The sequence below is a fragment of the Ischnura elegans genome, chromosome 9 (assembly GCF_921293095.1).
Source record: "Ischnura elegans chromosome 9, ioIscEleg1.1, whole genome shotgun sequence".
NCBI lineage: Eukaryota > Metazoa > Arthropoda > Insecta > Odonata > Coenagrionidae > Ischnura > Ischnura elegans.
The window spans coordinates 77,083,923-77,096,386 of record NC_060254.1 but is presented as its reverse complement, the minus strand read 5'-3'; the positions used below and the strand labels follow the sequence as shown (position 1 = coordinate 77,096,386).

General features: G+C 38.5%; 1 protein-coding gene and 1 long non-coding RNA gene across 2 annotated transcripts in view; one reads left to right on the top strand and one right to left on the bottom strand.

Annotated features, from left to right (window-relative positions):
* Positions 1-12,464, bottom strand: part of LOC124165102 (activating signal cointegrator 1 complex subunit 3) — a 73,348-nt gene that overhangs the window by 52,315 nt on the left and 8,569 nt on the right. The window contains exons 7-8 of the mRNA XM_046542391.1: positions 8,133-8,307; positions 6,145-6,272 (exon numbers count right to left, since the gene is read on the bottom strand). Of these exons, the coding sequence (XP_046398347.1) occupies positions 6,145-6,272; positions 8,133-8,307 (303 nt within the window). The remainder of the gene's footprint in view (positions 1-6,144; positions 6,273-8,132; positions 8,308-12,464) is intronic.
* On the top strand, positions 10,624-11,557 carry LOC124165103. Its single transcript, XR_006866121.1, has 3 exons — positions 10,624-10,999; positions 11,113-11,273; positions 11,357-11,557. It is a non-coding gene; the product is annotated as an uncharacterized LOC124165103 (long non-coding RNA).

Sequence of the window (12,464 nt, the reverse complement as noted above, 5' to 3'; positions counted from 1 at the left end):
CAAAATTCAAAGTTTCGAGTTCATACTTTTAGCATAATTATTCGAGATCTCGAATATCGAATACTTTCTGGTATTCGAATATTCGCAGATACTATTCGTGCATCTCTACTTAAAATCTATCAGAGGAGGTCTGCAGTTTTATGAAAAACAATACGTGGCCCATGAATGATAATCGTTTATTTTCTTTCTTGACACACAATCGTCTACTTTTTCATTCACTAAGAACCAACCATCATGAAGATGAATTCTATCGACATCTTTTATCTATGCACATTCATTTCACAATAGTGAGAATCAACATTTTGTAAAGAGCAAATTTTTTTAGATGCCGTTTTCCCAAGTAAAAGATTTTTCCTTTTCCATCAGAAGTTTGTTTTTTGGAAAACCACAAGTGAAATAGCCAGTTGCTCAAGCGCAGGAACCTTGCAGAAGTGTTTTTGTCAATCCCTTTTCATAAGTAGTCATTCTCAAAACATTTTTAATCCTTCCTAATGGCCAGTGTTTTCATCCTGGGATTGAGATAAGCTATACTCCAGTCCAAAATTTTTCTTCCCCAGTCATATTCCAAAATGGTATGAACCCTGTCTAACAAGGGGAGACCACGAAAGTTGCTCCGCCTTTTTCGATGCCGTATTTTTTATGGCCTTCGGAATGGTGAACACATCCCTGAACTAGTAGTGGTTCCGTTGAATGGGCCTTAGTTTGGCTGTAATTAATTAATTTTCATGCGGTACTTTTCACAAGCCGAGTATAGTTTCATGATATCGCACCCATCATCAGTAGGGTCAGGTGGGGTAGTGGTTAGCGTTTACGGCTCCACGGGGGACCAGGGTTCAAAGCTCCGTGATGGCTTTTTATTTTCTTGCCTCCATTGTGATCATACGGCATCAACTTTTTTATTAATTTTAATTGCGACAAGCATAGACATGAGACTATTTTTTTATCACCATGTTGACATTTAGGTATTTAAGCAGTGTCATTTTCAACGCGGAGAAGTGAAGGCTCCACTTTCTACTCAAAAACATAACGAAAGATTAACGGGGGGCTAAAACAGTGAATTTTTTTTGGTAGAAATGACATTTGTTGGTGCATATCTTGTTATTATATTGGAAGGGCTACGGAAGATTTTGGGAAGCGGCGAGCACCAGACACATTTGATGTAATTGTTGCTTTTAACCCTCTAGCGGGCGCGATTGTTATTGCTTCACAACCGGGCGAATGGCGTACTTTGCCTATGTTATGTGCATATATGATAATACTCGATTTTTGTTAAAATTAATCTTTACTTGTAGAAATTAGTAAAATCTTATACATTTATAGGTGATACAGATATAAAGGTACAGAGGTGGTATACGGCCGGTCTCCCGGCGTAATTTATACCCCACGTGTGACGGGTTCCTCTTGCTGATCTAAAAAAAATTAGCTACAGTACCTCGAACTTTGAAAACTCGCAATATAGACAGTCAAAGTACATTGTAGGAATACACGAGACCATTCTGGCCCAGAATGTACGCACGATGTTGAAATCCTTGGTTTTCGAAGAATGACGTATTTTATACGCCAGCACGTCCGGTCCAGGGTCATAAACTTTTATTTCATCCTATTTATTAATGGAAATTATATTTCGGAATGGTTATTTTAGCACATAGGTACTGTGTAAGTAAACTCCCTTTGGAGTAAAGTGAATTACAAGTGTTCGAGAAATATGGCATTTTATAATCGTTTTTTGTTCTTATTAATGATGTCTGTACGGATGTTGTTGGTCGCCGCGAGCCTTTAATGGCATGTGCTCTAGCAAGAGTGGTTTCCATTTTTAATGTGGAAGTTGATCAGTATAAGCAATGAAAAAATTAACAATTTGGCGCACACCAACCCTTGCTAGTGTAGTCGTCGTATCTCCGTGTTTGAAATGACACTGCTTAACACGTTCGCTGCCGGGCCCGAATTCTACTGTCATTCCGCGTGTGCCAGGCGAATGTTTTCGAACCTATTACCAAACGGCAATAACGATATTGAGCCTATCTCCGGGTGTTACTAATATTTCTCGGTATATTTGGACTCATTATGTGATGCGCTATCGATTGTAACTTTAGTCACGTGCGACGCCATAGGGCGTCTCCCCACTTTTGACAATGCCTAAAATTTGATGAGACGCCATTTGGCGGCTCAGGCCATTGGATCTTCGTTCCAACGTTTTAGTGTACACTCAAAAGCTATGGTTGAAAATACTGTTAAAACAAATTTTAATTGTTGATTATGCTTTTAATAATATTTGCTATCGTATCCGGAGATGATTAGTGCAATGATTTATACTTGGGAGGCTAAGGTACGGCTGATCTGGAGAGATCATAAATTTTGTAGAAACACGTTTGGCTTTACTGAGGGCAACTTTAGGACACATCGTCTGCAAGAATTCTTTGTAACATATATAATAATGGGGGGGCCCAAACCGGTCTCTGTAAATTTAATAAGTAGTTAATTTTGTTTTTTAAGCATTTTAGAAGAGTCATATGATCGACATTAGAACCCTGATCACTCGAATCTCGATATATGGACACTCCGGGGAAAATTGACAAGCATGATACATTTTTTCCTCACATCTGTAACGAATTTTTGGGTGGGCTCGGGCCCCCTCAGGCCCCATGGAGTCGGCGCCACTGAGCAGGAGTTATTAGAATGTGAATAAAAAAATGGAATAAGGAATCATACCTGTATTAGAAGAAGAAAGATTACCTGACTCTGAGGATTCATACGACTCCTCAGACACCCTGAATTAGCGGTGTCTCCTTCAGAAAATCCTTCAAGGTCGTTGGTGGAAGCCGAATTGTCAGAATGAAACATATGCTCGATTTCTTCTTCGTTAAAACGTTTCTTTCCCCCAATAATGCGTGACGGAGTACACATGATATATTCACTAGACTGGTTATCACTTCCGTATCGAAGGCACAGACACAGAGAATAAATTTGGTATACTGATATGCTCCTCACTCGGTTAGGTATAAGCGACAACTGAGGGAAGGAAAAGAAAGAAAAAAACTCTGCAAATGAAATTTGAAACATTGTGCGGAGATATATTACCTCAAGCTTCCACTTGAAACACAGAATGATATAGCCATTGAAAAATGGCACTCTCGAAAAAAACATGAGAAACCGAAGACAAAAAAAAAATGAAATTCGAGCTAAAATGTGTTACCAATACCCTCCCTTCACAGAAGATAACATTGTCTCGTCAGTGCATAAGGAAATTTAGCTTAAATTTCAAGTTCTATACATAGCTTGATGATTCAACGAAAACGCTACTTTGACGCCCATTGGCGTCTCACTAGTTGCGTCCAGCAGCAATGCGAGACGCCATATGGCGTCTCACTAACTCGAATTTGAAGTTATGTGAGACGCCCTATGGCGGCGCGCGGCAGGGAACGTGTTAAATACCTAAATGTCATTATGGTGATAAAAAAATAGTCTCATGTCTATGCTTGTCGCAATTAAAATTAATGAAAAAGTTGAGGCCGTGCGATCTCAATGGAGACAAGAAAATATAAAGCCATCACAGAGCCTTGAACCCTGGTCCTCCGTGTGGTAGCCGTAAACGCTAACCACTACCCCACCTGACCCTACTGATGATAGGTGCGATATCATGAAACTATACTCGGCTTGTGAAAAGTACCGCATGAAAATTAATTAATTACAGCCAAACTAAGGCCCATTCAACGGAACCACTACTAGTTCAGGGATGTGTTCACCATTCCGAAGGCCATAAAAAATACGGCATCGAATAAGGCGGAGCAACTTTCGTGGTCTCCCCCTGTAAGTACTGTATAAAACAATTAACTTACCGTATAAGCGCATGTAAGAGGCGCACCTTTTTTCCCAGACATTGCAGCCGAAAATGGGGGTGCGCCTCTTACACAAACTTCTTATCTTCCCCCCCCCCTTCCCCGGTCGCAAGTCCAAGGGGAACTGAGTGGCCTTGGTTTTCAGCATGAGTCAGTCATCTGAAACCCTGGGTAAAATCAAGCGGCAGGCAGGGGAGTTTCTCCCTTAGTGACGTATTTTTAAAATGCTCCTGTTTGAATTTCTTGCAAGCATCGCGCCGTCACGTCGGTATCCCAGAGGTGAACATTGAAAAGATCGCGCGGGGTGATTCGCTCCGGAGCGCGCGCTAAATTTACTGCCACGAGTGAGCATCCCGCGGCATTTATACTGCATATAGTAATCGCTTATCAAACGTATAGAAACGCGTAGTTTTGAAGGACATACCTGGTTAATAGTCAACATCTTGTCTTGCCGAGCAATTTCCATTACGCTGAGAACCTGATTTTTCACAAATCATCTTCAGACGCTAATATGAGGATTTTTGCTGAAATATCTATTGGTTTCAAAACCTGCTGTTTAAAAAATTTGAACGAGTGTGTTCATTTTTGGACTAAATGGTGGATAGAAGAAATCGGAAATGCTTATGAGTGAAGAGCGCGGAAGGAGAGGTCGAGGGGAAGGAAAGCGATCCCTCCCCTCCGTATTTCAAGCTACGAGGCTATGAGCGAAGGAGCAAGGGAAGAACACGTCCGATCTTGCATGTGACGTCGTTGCCTTTAAAGCGAAGGGGCGAAGGCGCAGCAATGTGATATACGCAGTTTGCGTTGCCTGAAGTTTCCAGTTCGTCTCGTCTTGTTTGAATGCGCTTATGGTACGCTTGTTTCTTCCGAAATTGTGCTGTTTGGACTATGTTGAATTTTAGTAGCCTTGTTTATCTATAAATCTTTGTGTCAATCAATTAGAGCTCAAAAGACTTAAATGCTGTCAGATATATGTCGCGTTAAGTCTAATTCTTTTTAGAACCTCGTGCATGTCATACAATTGCCGAAAGATATCGAGATATCTTCGAGCTCAGAAGGTGATTCACCTAGCATTTGACGTCCAGAAACTCGGAGAATTGAACCTGGTAGACCGAAAAAGGTCAGTTGGTGAGATAGGGTAGGGATGAAACACGTTTCCATTGTTCCCCTGTCACTTGATATTTTCCTATTTTCCTGAGGAGTCTCGGAAAGGAAAAAATCGGCAGAGGCATTGGCTGATGGAGGGCCGAGTGTAGTTCCGTTAGGCCCCTTGCACACACACCGATTTTGGACAGCCGGTAAAATATCGCCCGATATTTTACCGGCGAAGCGATGCTTGCACACACGCCGGATTTTTACCGGTCATACGATAAGTTGCTATGTTTTTGAGCCGGCGCCAGCGATCCACAGTGACAATGGCCGGCAGCTAACCGGCATTTTGCCGGTGCCGTCGCGTGTTCGGTACGTGTGCAAGCTCCAATGCTCTCCCATTGTTCACTATTGAAATGTGGACGGCGATATTTTACCGGCCGTCAAAAATCGGTGTGTGTGCAAGGGGCCTTAAATCCACGACGTGGTTATTATCATACGGCGCTGAGATTGCCCCGATTGTTGTCCAATCTCTTGGGAAGGTTATGCTATGTGCCTGTCGTGTTTTGCCTAAAAATTTTCCAGGGCTGCATTTCTATTGCAATACTCCTGCGAGAGTTTTTAAAAAAAATTGTTCGTGAGTAGGACAAGCAACGTAGAGCGATGGCGTATGCGAAGAGAGGATCAGAACTCTTTCTACTCCCTCTTATGCCGCTATTACCGCCGCAGTTATCAAAATTACCTCTTTCAAATAGTACTGAAAGAGGAAATTTTGATAACTTGAAATTCCAGGCATACGTCTGCAACACCGCACGATAGGATAAAAAAATGCCGCAAAAATTTTTTTCTTCATAGCTTCGATGCTCAAAATAGGGGTGCGCCTCTTACACGTGTGCGCCTCTTACACAAGCTTATACAGTATTTTGCAGTCAGGCACAGGTACGAAGTATTTCACACCAAAGCTAACCTTATTAACCTATCCCTGGCTTGGTGGCAAACTGGTAGCACACTTGACCAATATTTGAATAAGCAGGTTTGAATCCGGGCTAAATAAATAATAAACTACTAATATGGTCATAAAATATCCAGATCTCCAAAGGACTGCATAGGACATAAATACATGGGACTACAAAAAATCACTAAACAGAAACCATGGCCATGTATCTGCAAGGTAAATGCAGGGAAATTCAAAAAATGAAATCCTTACAACTTAACTCACCTGATGAGAGTTTGGCTTTAGACATTGAGTCATAAACATGAGGATAAACATCAACTGGAACTCTTCTTGAAGCATTTATTAACCTGTCCCGGAAAATAGGCCTATTGGCTGCCAATAATGCTGCTTCTCTGTGAAAAAATAATTGACGTCAATACAACTTTGACTGCTTTTTGATAATCAACACGTATATCAGTAAATCACACCTATGAAACACGTGAATGAAAATCATAAATATGCCCTGTGTCCTCCAGAAGTTTTCCAGATCACTGTTTCAAACGCTCACACCAAATCTTTCACCAGAAAGTCCGAATAAGATTTTATGAAAAATCAAGCACAGTGTATCTATGTGTAAGTTTCAATCATTCCATGTTTTCTTTTACACTGTATTTTTAGGTGATAGGACAGTACATAATTTTATTTGTTTTCTTTGTCTAAAATCCTATTTTTTCATCTATAAATATTACATTCTCAGGCTTATTTCATGGAACTACATCACAATATATAGACATAAAATCACCTAAAAGTAAATATTTATTTATCACTGATCTAGGTTTCGATTTCAAGAGTCAATTTCAAGTTTCAAAAAGGTGACAATAATTCATCACAAGCCACCTCAAATATAAAATCAGGGTAATAGGGGCGGGCTGGATGAGGAAGGAGAAGAAGCCACAGGGAGGGTAGTGAATGACTGGTGTGAACAATGGGTGGGGTTCTGGGAATGGGAAACACCTTGCTTCACGGAGCAGGGGTGGGAAGGGAAAGGTAATAATATGAAAGGAGAATAAGCCAGGAACATTAATTCAAATCACTAAATATTTTCATTTTAGAGAAGAAAAAAATGTCAAGGTTTTTCAAACACCCAATGGTATGCCGAGAAACAATTTCAAGGTGTCCTTTACAGTCCTAATTGCTATGGTAACTTATTATTCAATTCCACATACAGTAAAACCTCTTTATATCGTAACAGTGGGAATTTGGGCATTATGATGTATGGAGGTTCACTATAGAGATGTTTTAGTGATAGGCACCATTTTTTCATATCATTCAGAAATGAAAGGCACTACTGTCTATAAAACCATTATATGTATGTGTTTAAACAAACATGCATGGATTAGTGAACATATATTTATTACCTATATACATAATAATTACAGAAAGCACGTGCTATCACATGATTTTTACTACGATTAGAGAGAAAATTATGAGATCTCTCTCAATTCAACAGTCATTTAAAATGATTAGGATAGTTAGATACCTTTGTTCTTATTTACTGTTAGGTATGCTCTCATATGGAACAAAATGGCCACAACTAATGATTAACGTGAAAATTACAGCATATTAAAGGTATATAAGAAAAAAATAATAAGGGTGAAACATTTATCACTGAAAATGCCATTCCATGTACATAATCGCGGCTGCATTAATGGTGTCTAGTTGTCTCGGTTTGATTTGAAGAGGTAGTTAGGCCGTCTCAGGGGTATCTCCTTGGTATGATAAGTGGAGGTTTTACGATATAAAGAGGTTCACTACAAAGAGGTTTGCCTATAAATTTACATGTAAATCTGACGGGACCGTAGGGATGGTATGATGTATGGAGGTTTATGATGTAAAGAGGTTCACTACATAGAGGTTTCACTGTATATGGCTAATATGATAGGTAAGGGTGGAGTTCACTAGCTTTGCTGTAACCAATATGATTATCCAGCAGTTTATGTTGGTCAAGCGGGAAAACAGGGTGGGCTATATCTACCAGAGTTGAGGAATACCATAGGAGCTTAATCAGAGGGAATTTGGACTCCCAGTTTGCCAAACACTTGATGGAAGAAGATCACCATAGTGACTTCATCTCCAAAATCCTTCACATGCAGAAAAAAGGTCATAAGCTGCACATTTGGAAAACCTTGACATTATTTTGTTAATATTGGAGTAAACCAACTCAATGAAGAATTAAGGTACGTGGTAAGGAGTTCACAGTGAAGTAATCGTACCTCTTTTTCCTAAGTTCGACTGGGTTGAAGTCAATTTCAGTTTCTTCATTCTCCTTCATGTCCTTAACCACCCTTTGGATCTTCTTCTCTTCTTTTCTCACCTGCTTCTGGAGGGTCCGCTCTTCTTCAGATTGCACCAAAACTTGACAGCCATATGTGGGTCTTTTGGGTTGAGCTTTGTGGTCCACATAAAAAAAAATATCACCAGTTAAATTAAATCTAAATGTACCAAATTAAAATTGACATACAGATCACAAAATATCACGATGACTCTACCATTAAAATTGCTGTAGAGTCAACTTACGATGATGCCAGATGGTCAGCTTAACACAAGACAGACTTTCAATATTGTTGCCTTCAGAATACTTTTCAAAATTTTGCGTGTAGTGAGCGAAAATAGCCCAGACAATGAGCAAACCAAATGATTGGCGGCCACATAATTGAGAGTTGATTGTATTTTTAGAGCAGAAGTTTTTTTCTCCCAACACAAATTAATGGTAAAAGAAACTGGTAGTTTAAGGAGAGCTATGGTGGAACCGATTCATTATAAATAAAAAGAAATCATGCAAGTTTCACATAACTTTATTTACCGACCCTATGGATTTCAATGCTTAGCATCAGTAAATCAAATTCATTGGAATTTGCAAGATTTCTTTTATTTTGAATGCTAAATCTAGTTTATGAAATATAGGGAGCTGGAGACAAGCTTCTATGGCTTCATAATAACTTCAACCTGCAAGGCAATTAACCTTTCCCTGGCATGAGGGAGGAGAATATATCTCAATATCAATTTTCAATAAATTAAAATTATGCAATTTTTACATGAGGACTGTTCAAAATTCCAAGGATTGTCATGTAAAAATTTGCCATTCACAGACTTAGAGATTACATTTTCAAGCCCAAGGAGGAAGAAAAGTCAAAATGACATCACTTTGACCTCAAAATGACCCACAAAAAGTCACTATTCAGTCAGGACTGTAAAGGTGACTTTTTGTGGGTCATTCTGATGTCAAAGTGACATCATTTTGACTTTGAATTCATTTGTACAAGTTTTCACTAAAAGTGAGAATCTATAAAAAAAATTGTCAAATATTCTCTACGATACTCACTCTCCCCGCATTCCAACCTGAAGGTTGGTTTGGAAAGGTGAGGGTAGAGCTCACCCCTGACACTTAATCACAAAACCGCGCATGCGAATATCACACCTAAAGCAGATAATTATTAATTTTGGGGAGCCCAAAGTTTCACCCCAGGTTTGAACTCCTGGGACCCATCTGCCAATACATAGTCAGTGGCTACATCCAATAGGTCACTCTCAGTGGCATAGCCAGGTTTTAGGCCTAAATTTAAAAGGTGGCGCCCCTTAAAATTCTCCCCTCCTTCCCTTCCCCTATTGGTACCCCAAGACGTGACTGCGCCACTTGCCCTGGGCGATATATATCGTGAAATATCGCGATAATTAATTATATCGGGAATACTAATTTGAGTTTTGTACATTATCGATAAATAATTGTCCGATAAATAGGGCCCAATAAAAGTAACGGGACCGATAGAATATTGGAACCGATAAAATATCACGATATATCGTCCAATAAAAAATATCGGGTGCGATAAATTAACTGAACCATTAAAAATATCGGAATCGTTAAAAATAGTCTTCCGATAAAATACTACGGAACTACTATTATAAGGTAGATATATTATATCCTTTCGATATAATATAAAGATATATCATCCGATAACAAATATTGGGCCTGATAAAAATCGCCATTTGATAAAATACTACGCTAGATAATCCAATAAAAAAATCGCCACTGCTAAAATATCACGAAATATCGTCCAATAAAACTTGCTGCTCGAATAAAATATCACGATTTATTGTCTCATAAAAGCCGCAGCCGCGATAAAACATCGTGATTTATCACCCGATTGTGTATCGCACACGATAAATTATCATGTTTTGGTATCGGGTAATTAGTTTGGGAAAATGTTTATGGCTAGAATATGCATAGGGTTGGCCTTCGTTTATGCTAGACCATAAATCGTTGCCTTAAAAACTCACTAATGTATGGTACATCGCGATATTAAATAGGAGGTATTTTTTCATCAAATTATATAACGTGATATATTTTATCTCAAGGCAAATTTTTATCGGGCTGGAGATTTTTTTATGAAATGATACATCGCGGTATTTTATCGGTAGGCGATTTTTATGGGCTCCGATGTTTGTATCGGATGATATATATCGTGATATTTTAATGGATATTGGATGATATACATCGTGATTTTTTTGTTCTCGATATTTTTATCGATTTTCGTCCGAGATTTAATGACGTTTTATGATAATCGTTCCTTAAAAATGGTCTATTACTCGCTTTTACCGCAAGAAAGTTCCCGGGAACGAACCTATTTCGCCAAAATATTTCGAAGGAAATCCGTGACGCGCCATTTCTAAACTAGAATGCGCCGCGGTTTTTTTAAATAACTCATCGTCGCTGATTGCTACATTTGCGTAAGAAATAATTAATCTTCTCCTCGTTTTCAATAATATTATCGGTGAGAGCTCGTACGTGCGTCACTACGGGAATAATAGCCAATAATAAATATAGGTCTTCATTTGAAATCAACAATGGAGCGTTTGTTTCACTGTAAGGTGCCATTTCTCGGATTATTTCCGCATGTTTTTACAAACGAGAAAAGAGATTGCAACCATACAAGAGAGGAAAAGGAAATGAAAATTTGCTTTATATTGCTCCAGAAGATGAGATGTTTGAAGCAGCTAATATTTTCAAACTTCTCTGGATGACGAGAAGGATTTAAACAACTTTGAAGAGCTCCTAAAAACCTCATCTCTCTTCAAATCATTTGTGAGTAAATTGACTGTTATCCGCTGTACATCATCCATCAAATTGACCCTTCCATTTTCCCCTCTTGTGCCATATGTTAAAGTTAAAATTTATTTCGGTTTCCTTTCTCACAGGTTTAACATCTTAGAAAAATTGCAGTTGATCATACTGATGGAGTTTTCAGCCCATGACACCAGAAATATGTGTACAAATGGATTTGCTCGCTGCATCAATTGGGATGGAGAGCTTGGAAAAATTATGTTCAACAAACCCTACATCAATAAGGCTATTTGCAGTGAGTATCAATTTTTCTATTTAATGTATCATCAAAATTAGAAACTTTCAGCTTCTTGATGTTATTTTTTCCTTTGTTTGCAGTACCACGATGGAAGAATTTCCCTCAGGGTAAAGTAATTAAGAAGAAGGCAAAGATTCAGCGGTGGTTCATCAAAATTGCTCAAGCAACTAGAGGCAACTGAAGGGAAAGGAAATGCTACAGAATCAACTGTAATGGCCAATGTAGATGATTTTTCTCGATTTCTATTTGAAGAGGGAGAAAAGGAACATTAAAAGGAAAATTAAAAATGTCTTCTTGTAAAATCTATCTGTTTTTTGTTGCAATAAATCCTAATAAAGGTTGAGTTTCATATCTGAAGTGTTTAATTTATCCCTAAATGACAATCTAAATACAGAAATTATAGTATGATTTGTTATTAGAAGAACAAATAGGTTTGGTCACAAATAGTCAAAGTGAGTTCAAAATGAGGTCAAAATGATAGGTAGTCATTTAAGGTCATATTGACATCATCATGAGTCAAGAAAGATGTCATTTCACGGGACCATTTTGAGGTCACCGTGACTACCAAGCCATGACTTGAAAATGACATCAAGATGATGTCATAATGACTTTTCATTCCTCCTTGGGAAGACAATTTCAAGGTTCAGTTCTATACACCTTATAAAATAGGGCTCCAAATATCAAGGTGGGTGATTCACCTCAAATTTTGTTCTATGGAAAGTCCAATACTGCCACCCCAGCTATAGCTACATGTTTAGGACTTCCATATTAGGGTGAATAAAAAAGAAAGTATTAAAAGTTTTCATGTCATCCCCCGTTTGATCACAAATGACAAGAGGACTATTTTTTCTAAAATATCAGCTTATTAAGACTACCAGAAACTGGCCAATGCTGCACTACTCTTGGCCCTTAGCCCTCTTTATATCCTGCAGGGTATGCAACACAAATGGATCTTTTGTCATAGACTTCTACATTGGGTTGGTACTTAAAAATGAACTCTAAAGGTACTTCTATAAGTAAATATGTTTCCAAATTGCCTCTTCCAGCATGATATGATAACTTATTTGTAGTCCCAACTTCCACAACCCTCAGTCATTTTCTCAAAAGAAAGAAGTCAAGATTAGACGAGTCCAAATCCCAACACATGTTTTAATTTATTCACCATGAATATGACAACATTAAACATTC